Source organism: Trichomycterus rosablanca, chromosome 2, assembly GCF_030014385.1.
Source record: "Trichomycterus rosablanca isolate fTriRos1 chromosome 2, fTriRos1.hap1, whole genome shotgun sequence".
Lineage (NCBI taxonomy): Eukaryota > Metazoa > Chordata > Actinopteri > Siluriformes > Trichomycteridae > Trichomycterus > Trichomycterus rosablanca.
Genome location: NC_085989.1, coordinates 60,221,548 through 60,249,521, shown reverse-complemented (window position 1 = coordinate 60,249,521; position 27,974 = coordinate 60,221,548). Strand labels below are relative to the sequence as shown.

Sequence of the window (27,974 nt, the reverse complement as noted above, 5' to 3'; positions counted from 1 at the left end):
ATGTACGATGTACAAATCATCGAGTGCCCATGCATCTCCGGTCCATCCTCAAAAGTATCTACAGTGGGCATGTAGGCACTGAAACTGGCCATCGGAGCAATAGAAGAACCAGGCACATTTGCATTGTTTACCAGGGAACAAGATGGCACCAAGATACAATGTTGGATGGCCAAGCTCATAACATACAGAAGTAGAAGGAACTGCTGGTGATGTTTTGGTACCAGACACCACGGAACTCAATCAGATGTATTGTATAGTCCATTTCTCAGGAAGTCAAAGCTGTTTTTACAACATGTTGAGTGGATAGTGGTAATGCTTTGGCTGATGGGTGTATAGTGCACCTAAGCTCTGCAAAAGCAATCCAATCAGGGTGTCCATACAGTATGTTTGGTTTTTTAGGGCGGATGGACTAGTTTTTCACGTGCCTGTCCACAGTCCTCTGCAAGGCCTGGACAGACAAATATTTGTGCTCCTTTGAAAGATAACCACACGCTTGTAATGATCATAATAAGTTTGCTCGCCTCTGGCTTAAGAACACGTCAAAAAAACAACTCATATTTGATTGGTTTAAAGCCGCCACCTCCCGTGGAATCTCCAGTTTATTGTGGAACGTCCGGCCCTTAAAGTTTTAATAATTAACTAAGTTTTAATAACCGTTCATGCTGTTGACACACCGTTCATGCTGTTGAAAAACAGTGTCCAGCTCTGAGTGCTCGCTTAGCACCCGACTCATGTGGAAGATTCTGATGAAAGATGGAAGTTCAATTTCAGGTAAGTATCACAAGTTGACTCTAAATGTTAGGGGCGTAACTACCGGGGGGGCAGGTGCTCTGGGGCCCATGGCGTGGGGGAGCCCTCCATGGCATGAACTCAACCTCCCACCGCACTACAAACCTGCTGATTTTATCTACAAGATTATATATTAATTAGTACATTAAAGGTTTTAAATTGGTTTATTTTCATCATTTTATACTGATACAGATTAAATTAAAGATTAAAAACTAAAAAGGTTATGATTTACCACACCACAATGTTTTACTTAGAATTAAATATTTCTGTTTATATTCAAATGATAATTTAAATAAAGAGAATCTGCGAAACAAGTGTGTAGATTACTGTAAATCTGAATCACTTTAATTAAAGCCACTGTAACCCTGTTACCCCAAAATAACCCTCTGTTCCCACCACCAGCTCTAGCTGCACCTAATACACTAACTGCTCCTGGTCCCACCACCATAAACTACTTCCTAAATTCCAATTACCACCTAAAATATCCCACTATCCATCCTGACACCAGTCCCACAGCCACTCCAACAAAAGTTGCTCCTGCCACTGCCGCAGCCCCCACTACAGCTAAAACACCAGCTGCGACTAAAAAGAATTCCTTGTTTTTCTCCCAGAATTCCTCCCAGGTTAAGCCCTGTGCTTCCTTATACATCTCATTAGTGTAGAATCCTCCTCCATTCTGCTGCACCATCCTGTTTATCTTCTGCAGAAGTTCAGTGACCTGCTGTCTGTTCTGTGGTTCTGCATTATTAAAGATGTGAAATCTTCCTCCACACTGATCTAACACCCTTCTGAGATGTTCATTTCTGCTTCTGTTTATTTCTTCTTCTCCAACACCCTCAGCATCAGTAAACAAAACGATCATGTGATCTGTAACCTGCTCACCAAAAACCTCCTGTAAGCTCTTAATTATTTCTTCTTCCAGTTTTGTAAATCGATCAAATTTGAAAACCAGAATGAAAGCATGAACTCCTGGTTGTGAAAGATAAACACTCCTGCACAACTCTAATGCTATTACATTTTTTGCCTCTTTTGTGTCAAATAATCCTGGTGTATCAATCACACGTATTAACTTTCCTCCTATCACAGCTTCTTTACATTCACTGTGTTCTGTTACAGAATCTAAAGATCGTTCTGATGTGAATACATTTCTTCCCAGGATGGTGTTTCCTGTTGCACTTTTCCCAGCACCAGTCTTCCCCAGCAGCACGATCCTCCGTTCCTCCTGGTTCATCTCAGCAGATCTGATCTCTGGATCTTTTACTGGATCCTGTTAGTGAGAAGGAAATCCCAGGATTAACAGACTCATATATTTAAACACACACAATTGTTAATATGCAGTTCTGAATGGTGTAGAATATGTGAGTGTGAAACATTACTTACTGTTACTGTAGATGACATAACTGTTACACAAATTCTACTGTTTTCTTCACTTTTTGTGTCTGTTTATGTTCTCAGTTTTACTTTTTTTTTACTTTGCTTCTCTCCTGAAGAAAAAAAATAGTTTGATTCAATTTAAGCAATTAAACATTAAATTTATATTCTTTATTATACTAGATTACTTTTTATCACCACTTGTTATCACCACTTGTTGTTTAGAGTACAAGTATCTTATTATGTGTTGTCCAGGCACACAGGGATTTCAGTGGTGTGTTATTCAAGTACTCAAGTCAATTATTTTTGCTTGTTCAACTGTAAACAGATAAATGTTAAAGTCTTATCCAATGTTATTGCATTAGGTTGTTCTTTTTTGTCTAAGAATACAGTAAATAGTATACATTTGTCTAATTTGGCTGTTTTCAGTTTTTATATCTGTTATTTGCTGTCATAGTTAATAAATAGTACGCACCTTAAAAGTTTTGATAAAAATCAAGACTAATGTACATGAAATGATGATGGGTTCTGTACCAAGATGTCACTGTGGCTAAAAACCACTAACAAAAAGGGGGTTATAACAAATAAGATAAACAAATAACAGAAACAAACTAACTAAAAGACATTTACTTTATTTACTCTTGACCACTGTCAAATATTACTTTGGAATTGGTTTTATAAAAGGCCTTAAATCTGTTTGGTACGGTGGCCGAGAAGTGCAAAAGAAATTTATATTTCAGAAAACAAAATTACAAAAAAAACAAAAACAAATTTACAACTAAAGCAAAAACAAATTTACAAGTGCTTGGGTACCCATTGTTTGTAAATTTGTTTTGGCATATGTAAAAGTGTTTCAGCACTTGTAAATTTGTTTTCGGCATATGTAATTTTGTCTTCTAAAATGTAAATTTGTTTTGCACTTCTCCGCTGCATATTTCTGATGGAAAGGGTAGGGACAATAAACCAGAATTGGGTGTTGCTTACCTGCTGTCAATCAAACTGTTTCTCAGCAGTAAAGTGAACGGAGTTTGTGATGGTGACGATAAACGATGTTTTGTCTAGTTTGTGGAAATCATTTTATCCAGTTGACCTCTATTGTTTTTCTTGTGGAAAGTTATTAGATCGTTTGTGCAGATGTTTAGATGTGGTGTGTGCATCTCTATCTACCGTCCGCTCTTCTAAACATTAAGGAATTCCCACAAGAAAAACAAAAGCGAAGTAATGAAAATAATGAACACAAAATGGACAAAACATTGTTTATTAGGGACGGAACATCTGATACCGAGGCTTTCAAGCTTGTTTCACTTTTGTAATATTGGAATCAGTGTATCGGAGCTCGTATTAAAGCAGCATGTGCGGGACTGATGAAGCTTTGGTGCTGTGTTTTATCTCACTCACTATATAAGAGACAATCAAACCAGGGTTACCAACCGTCCTGTAAAATACACAATCCTTCTTTATTTGGAGACTAAACCGCGTTCAGTATTAAACTGATACGCGCTTTGTTCCGTATTTTTATCAATGGGAGACAGTGTGATGTGTATAAACTAGGGCTGTCAAACGATTAAAATTTTTAATCGCGATTAATCTCAGAATTTCATATAGTTAATCGTGATTAATCGCATTAAAAAAAAATCTGTGTAAATGTTATAGAAAACAAGAATTTTTAAGTGAAATGTTACAATTAAATTGGTGAACACATTTTATGCTAAATGTACTTCTGTTAAAAACTGCTGGGAGAAGAGAAAATTGTAAGTGAGTTTTATTCACTCACATACTAGGCAGTAAATGTCAGATTGTAGGTTAGAATTTCTCCATCAGCAAACATTGTAGATCAGCGGTGCTTTAGGTGGGATAAGGCGTAGTTATTGTAACAGACTTTTCTGTGGTTGTATCGTGACAATGGTTTGATGGACGTTTCTACACGAAGTGAGTGTGTTTTGACCCTTTGGGGCTTCCATAGTTCATGGACTAACGTGCTTGACTCAGCTTTCCGGTATTTGGTACCTTAACAGAATACATTCATAAAGTGTTCTGCTCCCGACAACTTGTGAATATAGCGTGTATTTATTTCTTTATTAAGCAAGTGCATCACTACAACGCTCGGTTACATTATGTTAAAAAACCGCAAATGAAAAACGGTGGCAAGTCCGACATTAAAACGTTGGTTCTACCAGTCAAGTCTCAACATGAACTAGAATTTGCGTTAACGGCACTAATTTTTTAAATCGCGTTAAATTGAGGTCGCGTTAATGCGTTATTATCGCGTTAACTTCGACAGCCCTAGTATAAACTACTGTGGGAATTATATTAAGTAGTAATCACTTTTATTCTTAGTAACGGTGTGTGTGCGCAAAACAGATGGAAACTGCTGCTGCTTTTAATATACACGTATCAATGTCCCTCACAACCTACAAAACTTGTTTTTTAAAAAATACCTTTATTTATTTATTTTTTTTTTATTTATTCTTATGATCAATGAATCCATAATACACTTATATTAGAACTAAATAAATCTATTAAACTCTGATATCATTTAATATAATGAACCCAAACTATTTTTAATATACACATACTAATGTCCCTCACTACCTACAAAACTTGTTTTTTAAATAATAAATTTATTTATTTATTTTTTTAATTTATACTTATGATCAATGAATACATAATACACTTATATTAGAACTACATAAATCTATTAAACTAAAATATGATTTAATATAAGAAACCCAAACTATTTTTAATATACACATATTAATGTCCCTCACAACCTACAAAACTTGTTTTTTAAATAATACTTTTATTTATTTATTTTTTTAATTTATACTTATGATCAATGAATCCATAATACACTTATATTAGAACTACATAAATCTATTAAACTCTTAAATGATTTAATATAAGAAACCCAAACTATTTTTAATATGCACATATTAATGTCCCTCATAACCTACAAAACTTGTTTTTTAAATAATACCTTTATTTATTTTTTTTATTTATTTATTCTTATGATCAATGAATCCATAATACACTTATATTTGAACTAAATAAATCTATTAAACTCTGATATCATTTAATAAAATAAAGCCAAACTATTTTTAATATACACATACTAATGTCCCTCACATCCTACAAAATTTGTTTTTTAAATAATACTTTTATTTTAATTTTATTTTAATTTATAGTTAAGATCAATGAATATGTAATAAGTGTGTATAAGAGAGAAATCTATTAAACTCTGATATCATTTAATAAAAGAAACCCAAACTATTTTTAATATACACATATTAATGTCCCTCATAACCTACAACACTTGTTTTTTAAATTATACCTTTATTTATTTAATTTATTCTTATGATCAATGAATCCATAATACACATATTAGAACTAAATAAATCTATTAAACTCTGATATCATTTAATATAATAAACCCAAACTATTTTTAATATACACATACTAATGTCCCTCACTACCTACAAAACTTGTTTTTTAAATAATACTTTTATTTTAATTTTATTTTAATTTATAGTTAAGATCAATGAATATGTAATAAGTGTGTATAAGAGAGAAATCTATTAAACTCTGATATCATTTAATAAAATAAACCCAAACTATTTTTAATATACACATACTAATGTCCCTCACATCCTAAAAAAGTTGTTTTTTAAATAATAATTTTATTTTAATTTTATTTTAATTTATAGTTGAGATCAATGAATATGTAATAAGTGTGTATAAGAGAGAAATCTATTAAACTCTGATATCATTTAATAAAATAAACCCAAACTATTTTTAATATACACATACTAATGTCCCTCACTACCTACAAAACTTGTTTTTTAAATTATACTTTTATTTTTTTATTTTTTTTATTAATACTTATGATCAATGAATCCATAATACACTTATATTTGAACTAAATAAATCTATTAAACTCTTACATGATTTAATATAATAAACCCAAACTATTTTTAATATACACATACTAATGTCCCTCACTACCTACAAAACTTGTTTTTTAAATTATACTTTTATTTTTTTATTTTTTTTATTAATACTTATGATCAATGAATCCATAATACACTTATATTTGAACTAAATAAATCTATTAAACTCTTACATGATTTAATATAATAAACCCAAACTATTTTTAATATACACATACTAATGTTCCTCATTACCTACAAAACTTGTTTTTTAAATAATACTTTTATTTTTTTATTTTTTTTATTTATACTTATGATCAATGAATGCATAATACACTTATATTAGAACTACATAAATCTATTAAACTCTTACATGATTTAATATAAGAAACCCAAACTATTTTAATATACACATATTAATGTCCCTCACAACCTACAAAAGTTGTTTTTTAAATAATACCTTTATTTTATTTATTTTTTATTTATACTTATGATCAATGAATACATAATACACTTATATTAGAACTACATAAATCTATTAAACTCTTAAATGATTTAATATAAGAAACCCAAACTATTTTTAATATACACATATTAATGTCCCTCACAACCTACAAAACTTGTTTTTTAAATAATACTTTTTTTTATTTATTTTTTTAATTTATTCTTATGATCAATGAATCCATAATACACTTATATTTGAACTAAATAAATCTATTAAACTCTTACATGATTTAATATAATGAACCCAAACTATTTTTAATATACACATACTAATGTCCCTCACTACCTACAAAACTTGTTTTTTAAATAATATTTTTATATTTGTTTTATTTTAATTTTTTATTTTAATTTACAATAAATATCAACAAATCTTTTGTCTTATAATACTGGAGATAAATAAATATATTAAAGTCAGTTATTATGTTTTAATTTTGGTGACACCACACATTCCTTTCTATCAACTACTACAAACCTTTTTTTATGCATTTTATATATTCATTTATAGTGAATATTAATAAATATGATATTTGTGCTAATTGTACAGTGCTCATAAATAAATCTATTAAAACTGTGTGATTTATTTTATTGATGCAAAACCATGTAATGCACACACACAATAATGTTTCTCATTCACTACATTTTTTTTAATGCCAAACCATTTTTATGTACACATAATAAACATTGTTTTATTTTGAAAACAAAAATCTTAAATTTTTTTTGTAAAAATTTCTTGTCAAGATAACTAAATGTATGATAACTGAATGTAACTGTATCACTGATGTAATTACATTTATTGAAGTATATATATATCACGCTGTATAATTCTTCACTGGTTTGGGACATCATTGAACACTACAGTACTATCAGGACAGACTAATTGAGCATGTTCTAGCACTCTGTTTATAAAGACTATACTACATATCTGTTTTTTATATGACACTACTTACATATATGACATCTACATACACACACACTGATGTCCCTCACCTCATAAAACGTTTTATATAATTATTTTTATTTTTTTTAATAATTAAAAATAAAGTGTGATAATTCTAACAATAAATCTAATAAAGCCTCATATGATTTGTTGTGTTAATGTCAGGCTATTTTTATATACACAGATCAATGTTCCTCACCTACTACAATCCTTGTTTTTAAAATATTGTTTTTGCATTTATTTTATATAAAGTTTTTATAAAGATAATCAATCATTGTTAATTTTACAGTGCTGGTAAATAAATCTGTTAAAACCTTGTGTGATTTCGTTTATTGATGTAAAACATTTTATATACACACACATCAATGTTTCTCATTTACTACAAATTCTTTAAAGAAATATTTTTTATTAATTACTTTATGACATATAAATTAGAGAGTGCATTTCCGTAGAAAATGCGAGTGTGATTGCCGTGTGCCGGTCGGCGTGCGTGCGCGCTTATCCGAACGCCATATCTAAGCTGGGAGTAGCGTCGACAGGCCGGACGGCTCAGAGTCGGAACAGCAACGACGTCCAAACGTCTCAGAAACAGGCGTGGCAGACGGGCGGGGCTGCGTATGACCATGCTGTATCCAAGTCGGGGTGTCATCAGTGGGCTAAACAAATTAGAGTTGGAACGGCGGTGATATCCCGAAATATTAAAAAAGTGGGCGTGGCAGGCGGGCGGGGCTGCGTATGACCATGCTGTATCCAAGTCGGGGTGTCATTAACTGGCCAGATGATTTACAGTTGGAACGGCGTTGATATCTCGAAATATTAAAAAATGGGCGTGGCAGGTGGGCGGGGCTGCGTATGACCATGCTGTATCCAAGTCGGGGTGTAATTAACTGCCCGGATGATTTACAGTTGGAACGGCGTTGATATCTCAAATTTTCAAAAAATGAATGGAAGTGAATGGGGCCGAAAAACGGGCGTGGCAGGTGGGCGTGGGTTCGAATCCCCATGCTGTACCTGAGTCAGGGTTACATCAGTGGGCTTTATGATTTAGAGTTGGAACGGCGTCGATATCTCGAACTTTCAAAAAATGAATGGAAGTGAATGGGGACAAAAAACGGGCGTGGCAGGTGGGTGTGGGTTCGAATCCCCATGCTCAGTGGGAAGTGAGCGTATCTAAATGCTGTATGTTAGTGGGGTTACATCAGTGGGAAGTGAGCGTATCTAAATGCTGTATAGAAGAGCTACAGTGTGTGTTTTGGGGGGGGGGTAAATACTTTATCTTTAAATCCTAGCTCTCGATTTGAGTCGAGGGCGGGTATAGGAAAATGCCATTCTAAAAAATGAATGGAAGTCAATGGGACCAAAAAACGCTACAAAAGCGGGCGTGGCGGGCGAACGGGCGGGCGGATCAAAAAGCTGTATACAAGCAGTTGATTCCCGTATGGGCCGGACGATTTGGCGCTGGAACGGGGTCGATATCTCGAAAACTGCGGACGAAGAAAGCCGGACAAAAAACGGGCAGAATAATAATAACTAGAGAGTGCATTTCCGGAGAAAATGCGAGTGTGATTGCAGTGTGCCGGTCGGGCGGGCGTGCGCAGGTCGGGGGTGCGCATGCGTTTAGAAGTGGTGCGGTGCGTGGGGTGTGAATACTTTCTCCCAGACAGGCCACTGTATCTGTGTACAAGCTGTGGTGTGAGCACAAGTTCACTCTGGGTGTTTGAAAAGCCAAACCTGTAAATAAATGCATTTCTGCACGTTTCTACTGCTTACAAATCAGTACTCATTCATTTACATGTGATTATCACTGTAGGGGCCATGGTATTGCGCAATCTATGATCGGCTGTGTCTCATTTACAGCTTTCAGGCAGAGTGCACTCACACTTCGGTCCCTACTTTAGCATATTAGCCATTCCCATTGATTTTAATGCATTCATTAGCCTTAAAGCTAACGGATATAATATCTTTTTTTCTGTTGTAACGTGAACGATATGACGCTCACTGCCAAGTCTAACTGGCTTATAATTTCATTCTGTGCAGGGTTTTCATTTTAAAAATCACTAATACTTTAGTTACAGACCAAAATAAGTCAGATTTTTTGACGGCCGCCATTTTCTGCTCTCAGAACGGCCTGAACAGGTCGCCTACGTCATCACGTTGACGTTGTGTGGAAAGCCAAAGGTGTCAAATTTTTTGTCCAAAAATTCGGGCAAAAACGGGCATAAATGCCACACGGATGGGCGTATCCGGATGATTTTTTGGATTTGGGCGTTAATTAATGACCCGGTCGATCAAGAGTTGGAACGGCGTTGATAGCTCGAAATTTTTTTCAAAATGAATGGGAGTCAATGGGGCAAAACGGGCACCTTAAAACGGGCATTGTGGGCACAGTGTTTGTTCGATCCAAAAGCTGTATACAAGCGCTCTATTCCCGTATGGGCCGGACGATTTGGCGCTGGAACGGGGTCGATATCTCGACAATTGCGGACGAAGAAAGGGAGACAAAAAACGGGCAGAATAGTAATATTTTATTGAAAACGAAAATAACAATATCAATAGTGTGCTTGCCTCTAGGCAATCACACTAATAAGAAAAACTAGAGAGTGCATTTCCGGAGAAAATGCGAGTGTGATTGCCGAGTGCAGGTCGGCGGGCCGGACGTTTCAGAGTCGGAACGGTGTCGATATCCGAACGTCTCAGAAACGGGCGTGGTGGGTGGCCGGGGGTGCCTATCCGAAATCCGCATCCCGGTGTCATGGACTGGCCGGACGGTCCAGAGTCGAAACGGCGTCGATCGCAGTGCAGCGGATGGATGGGCGTGGCAGGTTGGGGGTGTGCAAGTGTTTAAAAGGGGTGCAGTGCGTGGGGTGTGAATACTTTCTCCCAGACAGGCCAGTGTATCTGTGTACAAGCTGTGGTGTGAGCACAAGTTCACTCTGGGTGTGTCTCAGAAGCCTAAAATGTAAATAAATGCATTTCTGCACGTTTTTACTCATTATTTATCTGTCCTCATTTATTTACAGTGCAGCGGCCATTTTTTTTAGCAAAATGTGAGCGGGAGTGTGTCATTTGGGTGTTACAGTCACAAGTGCACTCGTTGTGGTGCACTTCCACATATATTAGTTCAGGTCGCTATTAGCGGTTAGCGCGTTTCTATTGATTTCAATGCATTGGTTAGCCTTGCAGCTAACGGATATAAATATATCTTTTTATGCTGCAACGCGAACGATTTGACGCTCACTGCAAAGTGTAAATGGGCTATAATTTCATTGTGTGCAGCGTTTTCACCTTAAAAATCAGTAATATTGAAGTTACAGACCAAAATAAGTCCGTTTTTACTGCACTCCTATAGCAGTGCATTAGCGATTAGCCCGTTACCATTGTTTTTAATGGCTTCGTTAGCATGGAAGCTAACGAATGTAAATATATGTGTTTTTGCTGCAACGCGAACAGTTTCACTTTCACTGCCAAGTCTAACTGGCTTATAATTTCATTCTGTGTGGTGTTTTCACTTTAAAAATCAGTAATATTTGAGTTACAGACCAAAATAAGTCAGATATTTGGTCGGCGGCCATTTTTTGTGCTCAGAACGGCTCGGACAGTTCCGGATACGTCATCACGTTAACGTGTTATGGAATCCCAAAAGTGTCAAAATTTTTGTCAAAAAATTCGTAGAAAAATGGGCATAGCTGGCACACGGATGGGCGTATCCGAATCATTTTTTGGATTTGGGGTCCAATTAATAACCCGGTCGATCAAGAGTTGGAACGGCGTTGATAGCTCAACATTTTTAAAAAAATGAATGGAAGTCTATGGGAAAATTTGCCCGGAAAAACTGGCACTGTTGGCACACGCTTGGTCCGATCCAAAAGCTGTATACAAGCGATCTATTCCCGTATGGGCCGGACGATTTGGCGTTGGAACGGGGTCGATATCTCAAAAACTGCGGGAGAAGAAGCGCGGACAAAAACGGGCAGAATAATAATAACTAGAGAGTGCATTTCCGGAGAAAATGTGAGTGTGATTGCCGTGTGCCGGTCGGGCGGGTGTGCGTATCCCAATGCTTTAGCCAACTCGGTGTGTCATCAGTGGGCTTTACGATTTAGAGTTGAAATGGCGTCGATATCTCAAATTTCCAAAAAATGAATGGAAGTGAATGGGACCAAAAACCGGGCGTCGCAGGTGGGCATGGGTTCGAATCCCCATGCTGTACCCAAGTCGGGGTTACATCAGTGGGCTTTACGATATAGAGTTGGAACGGTGTTGATATCTAAAACTTTCAAAAAATGAATGGAAGTGAATGGATCCGAAAACCGGGCGTGGCAGGTGGGTGTGGGTTCGAATCCCCATGCTGTACCCAAGTCGGGGTTACATCAGTGGGCTTTACAATTTAGAGTTGGAACGGCATCGATATCTCGAACTTTCAAAAAATGAATGGAAGTGAATGGGACCAAAAATCGGGCGTGGCAGGTGGGCGTGGGTTCGAATCCCCATGCTGTACCCATGTTGGGGTGTCATCAGGGGGCTTTACGATTTAGAGTTGGAACGGCGTCGATATCTCAAAATTTCAAAAAATGAATGGAAGTTAATGGGACCAAAAACCGGGCGTGGCAGGTGGGTGTTGGTTCGAATCCCCATGTTGTACCCATGTTGGGGTTACATCAGTGGGCTTTACGATTTAGAGTTGGAACGGCGTCGATATCTCAAACTTTCAAAAAATGAATGGAAGTGAATGGGACTTTTATAGGTTAAATAAAGGTTGTAGAAATAGCCATTCAACAACCATTCAGGAAAAATGAATGGAAGTCAATGGGACCAAAAAACGGTAAAAAAGCGGGCGTGGCGGGCGAACGATAAGCAAAAAACACGAAGTGACGGCAATAACGAGCCGGACGATTTAGAGTTGGAACGGCGTCGATATCTCAACATTTTTTCGAAAATGAATTGAAGTCTATGGGAAAAAATTTCCGGAAAAACGGGCGTGGCGGGCGACCGGGCGGGCGGATCGAAAACCTGTATACAAGCGATCTATTCCCGTATGGGCCGGACGATTTGGCGTTGGAACGGGGTCGATATCTCGAAAACTGCGGACGAAGAAAGCCGGACAAAAAACGGGCAGAATAATAATAACTAGAGAGTGCATTTCCGGAGAAAATGCGAGTGTGATTGCCGTGTGCCGGTCGGCGGGCGTGCGCAGGTCGGGGGTGCGCATGCGTTTAGAAGTGGTGCGTGGGGTGTGAATACTTTCTCCCAGACAGGCCACTGTATCTGTGTACAAGCTGTGGTGTGAGCACAAGTTCACTCTGGGTGTGTTTGAAAAGCCAAACCTGTAAATAAATGCATTTCTGCACGTTTCTACTGCTTACAAATCAGTACTCATTCATTTACATGTGATTATCACTGTAGGGGCCATGGTATTGCGCAATCTATGATCGGCTGTGTCTCATTTACAGCTTTCAGGCAGAGTGCACTCACACTTCGGTCCCTACTTTAGCATATTAGCCATTCCCATTGATTTTAATGCATTCATTAGCCTTAAAGCTAACGGATATAATATCTTTTTTTCTGTTGTAACGTGAATGATTTGACGCTCACTGCTAAGTGTAAATGGACTATAATTTCATTCTGTGCAGTGTTTTCATCTTAACAATCACTAATACTTTAGTTACAGACCAAAATAAGTCAGATTTTTTGACGGCCGCCATTTTCTGTTCTCAGAACGGCCTGAACATGTCGGCTACGTCATCACGTTGACGTTGTGTGGAAAGCCAAAGGTGTCAAATTTTTTGTCCAAAAATTCGGGCAAAAACGGGCATAAATGCCACACGGATGGGCGTATCCGAATGATTTTTTGGATTTGGGCGCTAATTAATGACCCGGTCGATCAAGGGTTGGAACGGCGTTGATAGCTCGAAATTTTTTTCAAAATGAATGGGAGTCAATGGGGCAAAACGGGCACCTTAAAACGGGCACTGTCGGCACAGTGTTGGTTCGATCCAAAAGCTGTATACAAGCGCACCATTCCCGTATAGGCCGGACGATTTGGCGCTGGAACGGGGTCGATATCTCGAAAATTGCGGACGAAGAAACGCGGACAAAAAACGGGTGGAATGGTGATAATATATTGAAAACGAAAATAACAATATCAATAGTGTGCTTGCCTTTAGGCAATCACACTAATAAAATAAATAATCTCTTGTTTAATTTGATTTCTTTAAGTCAAACTTATTATATTTATACATATCGTCATTCACCTTGTGTTTGGAGGAAAAAAAAGGTTTTTTATTAATTTTTAGTTAAAATTAAAGAATATGATATTGTACATACAATTACATCTATTAAAACCTTTTGTGATCTTATTTATTGATGCAAAAACAATTTATATACTCACATTAATGTCCTTTTATAATAATTTTTTAAAAATAATTATTGTGCGAGAAAATAAATGTATTAGATTGTTTTATGATTACATTTTCAGCATTTAGCAGATGCTTTTATTTAAATCGACTTGCACCATGAGCTGAACACGATGACCATTTGAGGGTTAAGGGCCTTGCTCAGGGACCCAACAGTGGCAACATGGTGGTTGCGGTGCTTGACGCGGCAATATTCTGTTTAATATTCCAGTACCTTAACCACTGAACTATCACCACATTAATGTCCCTCAGCTCCTGTGTTATACATTTATTTTATATAAATTTAGAAAATAATTTTTATTATTAAATTTTACAAATTAAATTTTTTTTACATACACATCATTTTTCTTCACTTACACCCAAACCTTATATAAATTCATAATAAAGATCAACATACTTATGTCTATTGTACAATGTATATGTCTAAATCCCATTCCAATTAAGTCTACTGTACATAGTTAGATTTATTGTATTGACAATTACTTTCCTACTATTGCTCTGGCGCATTGGGAAGTAATTTCGTAACCATCAGGGTGCGCTTTGAGGTAAGCTTTTCATACTTTCCAAGTGTGTGTTTTTTTTTTTTTTTCAACTAGTAGGTGTCGCTGTACTAGTAAATGTTGATGATTTGTAAGTAAACACATTGATTTGTAAGTTGGGATGCGTGACTTGGTGACAGAAGTATAAAGGACAGCTGAATCTTCAAAAAAAAAACTCGCTAACTATTAAGAAATACATTTCAGGTAAGGAAAATTTAGATAACGATTATTTATGTTATTAATTTTCATAATCGTTTTTTATAGTATTTGTTTTTTAATTTGCGGTGCAGCTTACAGTATCGCAATATTTTTTGGCCTGCTCAAAACTTCTAGTAAAGAAAAAATATAAATATTAGATAAATAAATGTAATACATACATAACATAAATACTTTGACAATATAAATATAAACTGCAATTAAATAAGTAGCTTTGAATTATCATAGTTGCATGTTCGTATTAAGAATGATAATCTAACGCTACAATAATAAACGGATTGGCTGCTTCGGTTATCAGCAAAAATGTTAAATTAAAGTGCACTTTTATTACGTAGAATAAGGATAAAGGTTGTTATTGTTTTTGTTTTTTGTTTTTTTTGTAAATGTAAATGACATTGCAGATATTTAGTGTAATATTTATTTATTAAAAAAAAAAATAAAAAGATTATTCTAGGTTGCATACTTTGTATCCACAAATGATATGAAATCATTTACTCTTTAATAAATTGAATTACAGTTTAAATTTTGTTTTAATCAAATAATAAAAAAAATATTTTAAACAAAATACACATTAATTGTACATAACATGAAAACTTAAGGCCTCCACTATTGGCATAGTTGCAGCTCACATGTAGGTGTGAAGTTGCTTGGTGGGGGATTGTGGGTAATGTGTACCAGTGTCTTTTAGTGTTTATGTGTGGGGGTGGGTTTATTTTTTCCCTACCCTATCCTTTCTGTGTTAGCAAATAAATGTGGTTTGTCTGTTACAAACACTGCTATAAGATTTACAGTGAATAATGCTTCTTATATAAGCATTATACCTATTGGTATAAATGTCACACACACTTAATTTACAACTCATGTGTCAATATTTATATACCTTTAATTAATTTGTTAATATTTAAATATATTTATAATGTTTGATTTCTAGTCATTTTAAATAATTTACAAAATAGTAATGCTGCAAATGCATTTGTACTTTTAACCTCTTAGTCACTATTAATGTAATAATCATTGTATCTGTCTGTCATATTCACATTAGAAAAATGCCTAAGTACCGTAAAAGAAAAGGAGCTGCAAGAGCAGACCTATGGACACTAGCTGGAGGAGTAGAATCTGTTGCTCAAAGATTCTTGTCAGTTGATATTTTAAATGAAGACACCTCATACAGTTCTGCTGTTTGGACAAGATTGAGTGTGGAAATTTTTGGAAATGACAGACAGAAAAACAAGGATTGGTTGCATGTGTCATGGAGCTACAATCGAAGAAATTTGAAAAGGAAGGTCATGGAACAAAGCCGGTTAAAAGAAGCAATGTTGGATGAAGAAAAAGTTACAGAAAAAAAAGTTCCCGAAGAAAATGTATTACACATAGAAGACATACAAGAACCATCTGAAGAACCATCTGAGGAAAAAAAGAGTGACTCATTGGAAGTGTTTTCTGTTGAAGAACCAGTTTTGCATGAAATCTCGCAAAGGAGAAAAAAAAATTAAACAGGAGGACTACTTGGAAGGAAAAAAAAGACAAACCTCCAGCAGCACATATAGAAATGTACCTACTACCCCAAAGAAATTTTTCATTTTTATTCCTCGAAAACAGTGGAGGAGAATTACACCAAAAGGAAGTGTCAATAAATTACGACAGCCATGGACCCACATTGTTTATAACAAATTTAAAAAGGACAATCCATCATGTGCCCTAAATTTCACATATCAACATCTACGTCTTGCAGGCAGCAGAAAAAAGCATGCCCCCTACATGAGAGCGCATGCCATATGCAAATTCTCATCCTGCAATGCTCGGTATTTGTTTATAATGAGAAATAAGCCCAACCCACTTCATACAAGCATTAAAATAACTGTTCGACGTCATGGACCGATTCGACATCTAAAAACAGAGACTAAATTTAGGCCAGCAAGCAACATTCGTAGAGGTAAAATTGGAAGAGCAGTGCTTCATGGAGTTAGCCAGGAGTACTACAAACAACTAAGAACAACACCAGTAGAAGAACTGGTGTCTGGAAATATAACACAAAGCCTCAATAAAAATATTATGAAGACAATTGCTGCAGAATTAAGAAAATCCATCCAGATACATGACAACATTCTGATGGAATTGCACCTCACACAGCAAGTAATGAATGAGTGCGAGACCAGTTGTTGTAGTACACCGGGTTACATACAACATTTACAGATCAACCCCTTTGGAGTTCACCTTTACACCGAAAAGGGTATCAGCATTTTGGTACATCATCTTAGAAGAAAAACACCTGTATTGCTGTACTTGGATGCAACAGGAGGTGTGGTGTCTAAAATACCAAAACAAAATCGAAGAATCCTGTACTACTCCCTTACCTTACCTGGAAAAGGTCGAGATGCTCCTCCTCTGCCAGTATGTGAACTGCTTACAAATGAGCACTCAATTCCACCATTAACATTTTGGTTGATGCAGTTTGTACTCAAAATGTCCAAGTACACCAGCCTTAGAGTTCATAAGGTAGAGACTGATTACAGCTGGGCTTTGATGCAGGCTGTTATTTTGGCTTTTAACAGAGAGCGCATTGATGTGTACCTGGATCAAACTTATGCAATCACCAAGAAGTGCAAGACATGGGCAGAAATAAAGTCATTTACAGTTTTGCATCTTTGCTCTGCCCACATTATAAAGTCAGTTGTTTCTGTTATTGCAAAGAAAACTGATGACCGGGGACTTAAAGATTTCGCCACTTATGTTTTCGCCAGAATGCAGAATACAGTCACTTTGGATGAGGCCTGTGAGATTTTCAAGCACTTCAGTACTGTTTTGTTGGCAAAGCAGCTGAACGCAAGAGTAAAGAACAGTCTTGAAATTCTCAAGTCCCTTATATTCAAGGAAAAATCACAACTCCTTGAGTATCACACAGATGAAGATAAGCCTGAAGTCTGGGATGATGAAACTGAGAGGATGTCAGCAAAGACAATTGTGGGCAGATCTCCATACTCAAAAGTGTTCAGAAAGGTTTACGAAGACGTCAAAACCTCAGTGGAAATGGAGGATTCTGAAATGAGGAATGAGGAAAATGCCTATCATTGTCCTGAAATCCTGAAAGTTCTTTTGGATAATTACCTTGGAATCTTCCTCTGTGGAGTGGGACAATGCTGGGAGATCTTTAAAAATATGCATCTGATGAAAGAACAGACGACAACCCTACTTCTGGCGAAACAAGGGACACCAACTGTCACGTTGAGAAGTGGTTTGGCATAGTAAAGAATTCCATTCTTCTAAAAAGAAATGTTAGACCTGCAGAATTTATTAGAATTATGTACTCTTCACTCAAAGGAAGATACATTGAACACATAATGTCGCACAACCTGCCTGAAGACCTCCTGGTTAAACCTGTCAGACCCATGAAGGAAGTGGTCATTACAGAAGAGCAGTGGGCTAAAAGGGAAGAACCTGCACCGAAACATATTGTCCAGAAAACAAAATTCTATGATGCTCCAAAAAAGGATCCAATACCAAAACAAACGGCAAGAGGGACTGTCCACAGCCACAAGTTCAAGATTAAGGAAACACAAACCACAGATCTCTTGAAAATGGTATGTTAGTAAGTAATACTATTTCATTCATAATAACTTGTTCACATTAAGTAAATCTACAATTATAAGTAAAAACTTTCTTCTACAGGTAAAGGAACTATGGAAAACAGCTATCACAGAAACTGTCGTGTCAGTTATAAAATCCCATGATGGAAAGTTTGTCTACACCTTGAGACACACAGACTTTGTGACACTACGGCCTCACGAACTGTTGAATGGCGAAGTAAGTTGTTAAATATAAAGAAATTTATTAAACAATATTTTTATCAACCAATATTAACCAACTGTATTAACATTTTTAATTGGATTAAATCACATTTTGTTTTAGGCAATTGAATGCTACTTTCTAGCTAATCTCAATAAATACAAGAAGACTGGGCAGCTACTTCTACTTAATCATTACATCACTGGTGTGATTCTTCATGGGACAAGAGAACAGGTAGCACGTCAAGGTTTGAAAAATGTGAGTTTTAATTTACTTACTGAAAGTACTGTGTCAGTGCATTTTAAATTAAAGACTAGTATTTTAAGGAATTAATGGAACAATGTATTACAGGTGAACTTTGGTGCTTATGATGGTGCTGTGTCATTTGTCAACATAGATAATAATCACTGGAAGTTTGTGGTGAGTTTGTGGCTATCTATTACAAATTACAATGCCAAATAAAGTAAAACTTTTCTATTAAACACACACGCACAGATCCCTCACCATGCTTTACAGCTTTAAATTTCAGTGCACTCTGTGAAAATAGCTGTGTGAAGAGGTGACCAGCCTTAGGTTGCTGAAAACCAAAATTTTAAATGGCCTCTTGTGTTCCACTAATATCAGCTCACTAAATAATTGTAAAACAATGGCTGTTTTTATTGAGGGTGCAGAAGATTCTAAAAATTCTTTACATTTGTAATTTTTTAAAATGTATGTACAATAAAGTTTTACCAGAGTAATTTAGGCATTTGCATAACACTGTACTGTTCATTACTTCTTACCAGTATCTTCATGCACTGTCGGGCCTTGTGTTTGTGATTGATCCAGCTTTTGCTGCGAATGACATTGAAGATTCAAGAAATGCTGCTCAAAAATTTCAGTAAAATATTTATTACTTATTATTTAAATGATTATAAATTGTTGGTCAGAACGGTCTCTCATACCGCCTAATATTTGCAGAGATTACTTCAGAATGCGTCTACATAGACTAGGCAACAGGGTCGGAGTGGGCCCCTTTTTCAGCCCAGGAGTTTCATGCCCAAACCCGGCCCACTTTTCCCATGGAGGAGGAATTTGAATAAATGAAACAGCAGCTAGCTCTTACAATGCCTTTTTATTGGGTATAAGTTCAGGTATATGTTGGTTAGTTAACAGAAAACACTTCACTTAAACATGTTTAATTCAACAATCAGATAAAGATTTAAAAGGTAAAAAAAAATTGATAAAGATGAAAACGTATTTACATTTGTACAGGAGCAATAAGTTGAAATAAAAATAATTTGAAATTAAAATTGCATTTGTTCTCCCAACAGAGAGGTGCTTTATTGTCAGGTTTACACTAAACTCTTAAGTAGCTTCACTACACACATATTTAGTAGGTTACCTACAGCATCAAAAGCCTCCTAAGCAGTGCACTGGTTTCTGCAACTTTATTAATAACGGTGTGATTGTCTAGAGACATGAGAATTTCCTTCTCTGTGTACATTAACATGAAGGCCTCCAAGAGTTCCTGTTTACCTATTTCATTTGGGCTGATTTTAATGCATTTTCAGCATTCTGAATATATGGGTACTGGGTATCATTTAGAATCCATCACATCTGTTAGTTTTTTAGTTAATGTTTATTCTCTCTACCTGTCTCTGTAGTCCTGGCCTCTCCATGCCTACTCAGTTCACCAGCAGGATCAGACTGGTTTATCTGCTGCTCTGAGGCTAAAAAAACCCCATTCCATTAAGGGTTAGCCTATTTTGCTGAATAACATAACATGCTTGAAGTTTTTTTTTTTTTTTAAGCCTATATTATTATGGTGTAAAATTGATAGTGATTTAGGCTATTTCTCTCCATTTGTTAAAATAAATTTTAATAAATCTTTCTGAATGTTTGAACAATTTAACACATATCATGTATATTCTCTACGTTATATTTTACATTAGAAATAACTACCTTAGTTTACATAACTTTGTTAGACTATCCTCTACCTGTCCCTTCAGTAGTCAGTAGCTTATCATCAGAAGGTTATCATCAGTACAGTAGCGTCGGAACAAAAACATTCCATTAATGAGTTAGGTTATTTAATATATTACACTTCAAATTATGTTTATTATTTTCAGCTTGAAACTGGATATTTGTGATTAATGGTGTGTATTAGGTTCTACAAAATCCACCGACTGATGGTTTGCGCCGTTCTGTTTACTTTTACCGGCGCTCCAGAAAAGACGCCTCGTGGGCCAAACCAACTGAAACATTTGGGAGGGGGGGATTCCCTCAGATGGTAGAACCCATCTGATCTACTGTGATGTAGTGGCTGCGCTGAATGGAGAATGAATGAAAGAAAAAGATTAGATAAGTGACAAATTAGTGTCAAAATTATTTTTCCCATCCAACCGGCCCAAACTCGGGATTGACATGAGCCGGCCCATCGGGAATCCTCCCGAATCTCCCGATTAGCCACTCCGGGCTTGCTAGGCAAACAAGGATGGGTCAACATTAAATGGAAGCCTGGAATAATTCAGCACACTGTTCAAAAAGATGGAACAAGTTGTGGAGTATTTGTGATGCAGGTACTATCAACACTAAAAGTGTTTTTGAAAGTACTGTATATTTTAAATCATGTACAATTTTAATCTAACAGATGGCAAAAGAGACTATAGAACAGTTTCCTGAAATTCCAGTTTGCTTTAACATTGATCCCAGTAAAGGCTTCATCAAGAATCTACGGGAGAAATTTGCACAGACAGTGCTATCTGCATCAGGTACTGCACTACAACAAAATTATTATAACGGTTGTTTTTGTTGCTGTGTGTGTATGTGTGTTTGTTTGTGTGTGTGTGTGTGTTTGTGTGTGTGTGTGTGTGTGTGTGTGTGTGTGTGTGTGTGTGTGTGTGTGTGTGTGTGATAATGTACATCCCTAAAGTGCACAATTGTCTTGGTTTAATTTTTTTATAATGCACTTTCTTGTTTCTTTTTAAGTATCAAAAGATGAATACTGTGCATCCTGTGGACTTAAGGAACTACCTAGAACCACAGAGACAGTGGACACATTTATTAACTGGGTATTTTACATTATCTTTTAAATTATATATTACATTTATTACAAACGTGAACAGTTATTGTTGTTTCAAGTTTCAAGTTTATTTGTCATTTGTACAAATGTTAGCAGCAGTTGTACATTGAAATGTGTGTTGGGAACTCTACAAGTGTGCTTTAAATAAAGTACAAATAAGTCTTTAAAGTATATAAAAAGTAAACAAGTGTGAATAAAGTACAAATAAGTCTTTTAAAGTATATAAAAGTAAACAAGGAAGAAAAATATAGAAAAATATATGTACAAACAATTGCAGTTAAGGTGCAGATTTGCATTGTAAACAAAGTGGAAAATTTAAGTAAATGTAAACATTGAACCATAGTAGACATTGCAGGCGTTATGGTTATATTACAGACGAAATAATAATGACTGTTAATAATGCTAATAATCGTAATAATAGAAATACTGATGATAATAAGAAAATAGTAATAATACTGCAGGATAGATTGAAGTCCAGATTGCCACATCATGTTTTGAAGTGATGTGGTATTAATATTAATTAATTGTATTTTTTAAAAATGTTTTTACATCACAGATACTGTGTGTAATTGAATTACTAAAGGCAGCTTCCAGGTTTGCACTTTTTAACTTTTTAAGTATTTACTTAAAGGACTAGGTGCTATACAAGTTGGTATCCTCTTTGTCATATGCCTCTTAGTTCAGTTCTCTAGATTTGCTTTGTGAAAACTATAAATGAAGTTGTTACACCAGTTTTTTTGTGTGTCTAATGGTTTATTACCATGTATGTAGACACTGGTTTGTGTTTAAATGTAATTATATTGTGTATTCTTTTCAGACTCAGTGTGATCAATGTGAAAGGTGGTACCATGATTCCTGCAAGCAAATCGACAATCGCAATAAATGGCACTGCAATATTTGTAAAAAAAAAAAAAAAAAAGGACACAAACTCATAAAAGTCTTGACACAGACTACGCACACAAAAAAAAGTGTATGTCTGTGCATATATGAAAGATGTTACAATCATCAGGTTCATTGTCATAGACAATGTTTAAATGAGTATGTTTGTATATATATTTTTGTAAAATGTGTAGCTATATTTGTTGTTGTAAAAATTTTTTGAACTTTGAAATAATAATTCGTGTTTTAATAAATTTAACATATTTTCATTCAGTGCATAGCAGTCTTTGCTATTGTTGTATGGGACAAAAACTTTAATAATAGTGTTGTATTACACTTTGGGATGCAATTCTTTTTTTTTTTTTAAATGAGACCATCACATAGAGTACAAGTAAAAGATTTATTTAAGAAACAATTGTTGTAGGTAATAAGGTATGTACTAGATATTTATTAAGTATGACATATTGATGTGTGTATAAAATATATTGTCATTATTAACACTTTGGAATGAAATCAAACCAAAAAACATTGTACAAAGTTACGTATTTATTACTTGTATTTAATCATTTATATTTAATAGATTAAAAACAAGGTATGTATTACGTGAGGGAATTTATTATGTTTACGAAAAAAAAAGTTTTACTTTATTACATTAAATCATATCAGAGTGTAATACATTTATCTCTAATACACACTTACTACGGATATATTGATTGTAACTTTAAATTAAAGTAAGTTTAAAATAAAAGCATTATTTAAAAAAAAACTTTTGTAGGTTGTGAGGGACATTAATATGTGTATAATAAAAATAGTTTCTGTTTATTACATTAAATCATATCAGAGTGTAATAGATTTATCTCTGATACACACTTATTACAGATTTATTACTATGAATTTTAACTAAAAATTAAAATAAAATAAGAAACAGCAGTATCTATAAAACTAGTTTTGTAGGATGTGAGGGACATTAATATGTGCTCATAAAAAGTAGATTATATTACATATTATAAGAGTTTAATAGATTTATTTAGTTCAAATATAAGTGTATTATGTATTCATTGATCATAAGAATAAATTTAAAAAAATAAATAAATAAAGGTATTATTTAAAAAACAAGTTTTGTAGGTTATGAGGGACATTAATATGTGTATATTAAAAATAGTTTGGGTTTCTTATATTAAATCGTTTAAGAGTTTAATAGATTTATGTAGTTCTAATATAAGTGTATTATGGATTCATTGATCATAAGAATAAATAAAAAAAAAAAATAATAAAAGTATTATTTAAAAAACAAGTTTTGTAGGTTGTGAGGGACATTAATATGTGTATATTAAAAGTAGTTTGGGTTTCTTATATTAAATCATTTAAGAGTTTAATAGATTTATGTAGTTCTAATATAAGTGTATTATGTATTCATTGATCATAAGTATAAATTAAAAAAAATAAATAAATAAAGGTATTTTTTAAAAAACAACTTTTGTAGGTTGTGAGGGACATTAATATGTGTATATTAAAAATAGTTTGGGTTTATTATATTAAATCATATTTTAGTTTAATATATTTATTTGTGTCCAATATCAAAATATCATGGATTTATTCATCTTAATTCTAAATTAAAATAAATGACATATAAAAACAGTATCTATAAAACAAGCTTTGTAGGTTGTGAGATACAGTAATATGTGTTCATAAAAAATAGATTGAAATGAATCCATTAATACATTACAAGACTTTAATGGATTAATTTCTCTGTAATAAGTGCAGAGTAAATGTTTCCTACGTTTCCTGACGCTCCCTAACGCTTTAGCTGAACTTGACGCTTGATCAGCGGTTTCATTTTAATCTTCCTTTAAATAAATACATTTCACCTTAAAATTATTATAAAATAATTTTTGTAGTATGTAGCCTACTTAAATCTGTGCAAGAATTCGTAAAATAAGTAGGTGTTCAGTGTTTTTTGAACCATTTATATAGATCGGAATGGCGAATGTTAAACAAATGTCGAATATAAAACTAACTTTACCGCAGTGCTGTACGAGTAGTGCAGAGGGCAGAGTGCGATGTTTTGCCTATATGGTTCTGACTTATTATTATAAAGAATGAAAATAATAAATGTTATACACCATAAATAAAACCTTTGTTCTCATGACTGTGTAAGTGTAAGTCATCCCCCCCCCCCCCCAGGTATTTTCAGCACAATCAGGAAAAAAGTTTCAAAAGCCTAAATGACCCTGGTGAAAAAAAAGTATACTTAAGTATACTAATCTTCAATATGCTAAAGTGCACTAAAGTGTATTATTGTCAAACTAATGATCAATACACTTAAAGAGTGCTAAAATGGAACAACTATTTTTGTACTTAATATACTTTAGTTGTACAAAAATAATACAAAAGCTCAACTTTAATTGTATTAAGTGTACTAAACTGTACTAAATTGAGACAATTTTAAGTATATTTAATTCAACTTAAGTATGCTACTGCATGTGTATTTAATTCTGTTTCACATACACTTAAAATGAAGTTGAAGCACATTTAATCAGTATTTCAAGTGCACTTAGAGTACATTAAAAATAGAGTTTAAATATATTTATTTTAGAGCAAAAACATTCTAACACTTCTTTGTAGTTCAGAAAAAGCTGAATTTTAACCAGCAGGTGTCGTTATTTCTTTATATCTTGAGGTGGTGTTCGGACTTCTGGCAGACGCGGGATTCGAACCCCTGACTTCCACATGTCAGTTCTAAAGTGTTAGTGTGTTATACCGCTGCGCCACCGAAGCGCTATAAACGGAGGTGTAATACTACCTTGTTCTGGTTACTTTAAAATACACAATAAGTACACAATACATTTTTATGTAGTGAATTCTTTGCCAGTATAATCACAGCATCATGTGAAATCCATTAATTACATGCAAAGTAAAAACACATAACATAGTATTAAAAAGTACCTGAATATGTTCTTTGATATGGTTAATTTACTTTCCATACTAAAATTAAAGAATAATGAAATATTTTTAAAATAACAAAAAATACTATTAACGTTTTACCAAGTTACTTCATGTTAAAAAATACAAATTGTTTAACATTCTTTGCAGAAATATACCAAACATATATTATGAAAACAAGTATTTGAGTTGTATATTAAATTTAATGAAAGTTAATTTTAACTAAAAATATACTTCATGGTAATGTATTTATTAAAAGTGTACTTTTTGTATATATGATATAGTATGATAAAAGTTTACTTCTCAAAGTATGACATTAATATATTTTTAACATGTTTGAAATAAGTACAGACATTTGCCAGTTTATTTATTGTATACTTAGACAAATCTTAGTATATTTTAAGTACATTTAAGTACACTTTTTTTTCACTAGGGGAGGCTTCATCTGCACTCCGCCCACTGTGCTGCTCATACATGTTGCTATAACCAGCGCACACACACCGCGTTACTAATAATAAACACTACTACAGTTCAATACTGAACGCGGTTTAGTCTCCAAATAAAGAAGGATTGTGTATTTTACAGGACGGTTGGTAACCCTGGTTTGATTGTCTCTTATATAGTGAGTGAGATAAAACACAGCACCAAAGCTTCATCAGTCCCGCACATGCTGCTTTAATACAAGCTCCGATACACTGAGTCCACCCTAGTGAAAAAAAAGTGTACTTAAATGTACTTAAAATATACTAAGATTTGTCTAAGTATACAATAAATAAACTAGCAAATGTCTGTACTTATTTCAAACATGTTAAAAATATATTAATGTCATACTTTGAGAAGTAAACTTTTATCATACTATATCATATATACAAAAAGTACACTTTTAATAAATACATTACCATGAAGTATACTTTTAGTTACATTTAAGTTTAATTTAATTTAATATACTTCTCATATACTTGTTTTCAAATACAAATTTATCAGTATATTTATTTATGAGCACTGTAATGACATATGTAGTAATACCAACCTTATATAGGTATACTTATAATTATACTTTTAATAAATACATAATGTATTTATATACAACTCAAATACTTGTTTTCATAATATATGTTTGGTATATTTCTGCAAAGAATGTTAAACAATTTGTATTTTTTAACATGAAGTAACTTGGTAAAACGTTAATAGTATTTTTTGTTATTTTAAAAATATTTCATTATTCTTTAATTTTAGTATGGAAAGTAAATTAATCATATCAAAGAACATATTCAGGTACTTTTTAATACTATGTTATGTGTTTTTACTTTGCATGTAATTAATGGATTTCACATGATGCTGTGATTATACTGGCAAAGTATTCACTACATAAAAATGTATTGTGTACTTGAATGAACGAATTAAAATTTACATTCCAAGTGTATTTTAAAGTGACCAGAACAAGGTAGTATTACACCTCCGTTTATAGCGCTTCGGTGGCGCAGCGGTATAACACACTAACACTTTAGAACTGACATGTGGAAGTCAGGGGTTCGAATCCCGCGTCTGCCAGAAGTCCGAACACCACCTCAAGATATAAAGAAATAACGACACCTGCTGGTTAAAATTCAGCTTTTTCTGAACTACAAAGAAGTGTTAGAATGTTTTTGCTCTAAAATAAATATATTTAAACTCTATTTTTAAGTGCACTTGAAATACTGATTAAATGTGCTTCAACTTTATTTTAAGTGTATGTGAAACAGAATACACATGCAGTAGTATACTTAAGTTGAATTAAATATACTTAAAATTGTCTCAATTTAGTACAGTTTAGTACACTTAATACAATTAAAGTTGAGCTTTTGCATTATTTTTGTACAACTAAAGTATATTAAGTACAAAAATAGTTGTTCCATTTTAGCACTCTTTAAGTGTATTGATCATTAGTTTGACAATAATACACTTTAGTGCACTTTAGCATATTGAAGATTAGTATACTTAAGTATACTTTTTTTTCACCAGGGCAGTGTTACAAAAGTGAAACAAACTTCAACAAGCCTCGGTATTAAAGGTTCAGTCCCTAATAAACAATGTTTTGTCCATTTTGTGTTAATTATTTTCATTACTTCACTTTTGTTGTTCTTGTGATTAGTCCTTAGATGTTTAGAAGAGCAGACGGTAGATAGAGATGCACATGCCACATCTAAACATTTTTTTTCTCCCTTAATAATAAACACCTTCATTTACAAATTGCATTTTGTGTTTACTTGTGTTGTGTTTGACTACTATTTAAATTGGTTTGATGTTCCGAAACACTTAAGTGTGACAAACATGCAAAAAAAAACAGGAAATGAGGAAGGGGGCAAACACTTTTTCACACCACTGTATCTATTTATATTCAATATTAACATTTATGGTTCTAAAATAATGACATCATGAAATAAACTTTATTACCTTTTTGTCGTCTTTTCTCTTCAGTCTCCTCACTCGATCGTCCCTCCAAACCCTGTTTTGAAACCCAGAGCAGCTTTACATCATGGGGCGTGGGACCAGAGATCAGAGATAGATGGTAGGAGGAGTTCAGGCTGCTTTCAGAAGGAGAAACAGAAAGCTGAACTACACAACTCATCC

The 27,974-nt window shown here is 34.1% G+C and overlaps 1 protein-coding gene across 2 annotated transcripts; it reads right to left on the bottom strand.

The window, feature by feature from the left end:
- Window positions 1-972: 972 nt before the first annotated feature.
- On the bottom strand, window positions 973-27,835 carry LOC134335999 (GTPase IMAP family member 9-like). Of its 2 annotated transcripts, none has more exons than XM_063018673.1 (3): window positions 27,798-27,835; window positions 2,170-2,273; window positions 973-2,056 (listed from the first exon to the last, which is right to left on the bottom strand). In XM_063018673.1, the coding sequence occupies exons 2-3, from the start codon at window positions 2,185-2,187 to the stop codon at window positions 1,259-1,261; spliced, it is 816 nt and encodes a 271-aa protein (XP_062874743.1). In that variant the 5' UTR covers window positions 2,188-2,273; window positions 27,798-27,835; the 3' UTR covers window positions 973-1,258. The 2 variants fall into 2 exon arrangements, with proteins under 2 accessions (XP_062874743.1, XP_062874751.1); XM_063018681.1 differs by lacking the exon at window positions 27,798-27,835 and adding an exon at window positions 19,261-19,306.
- Between the last annotated feature and the right edge of the window lie 139 nt (window positions 27,836-27,974).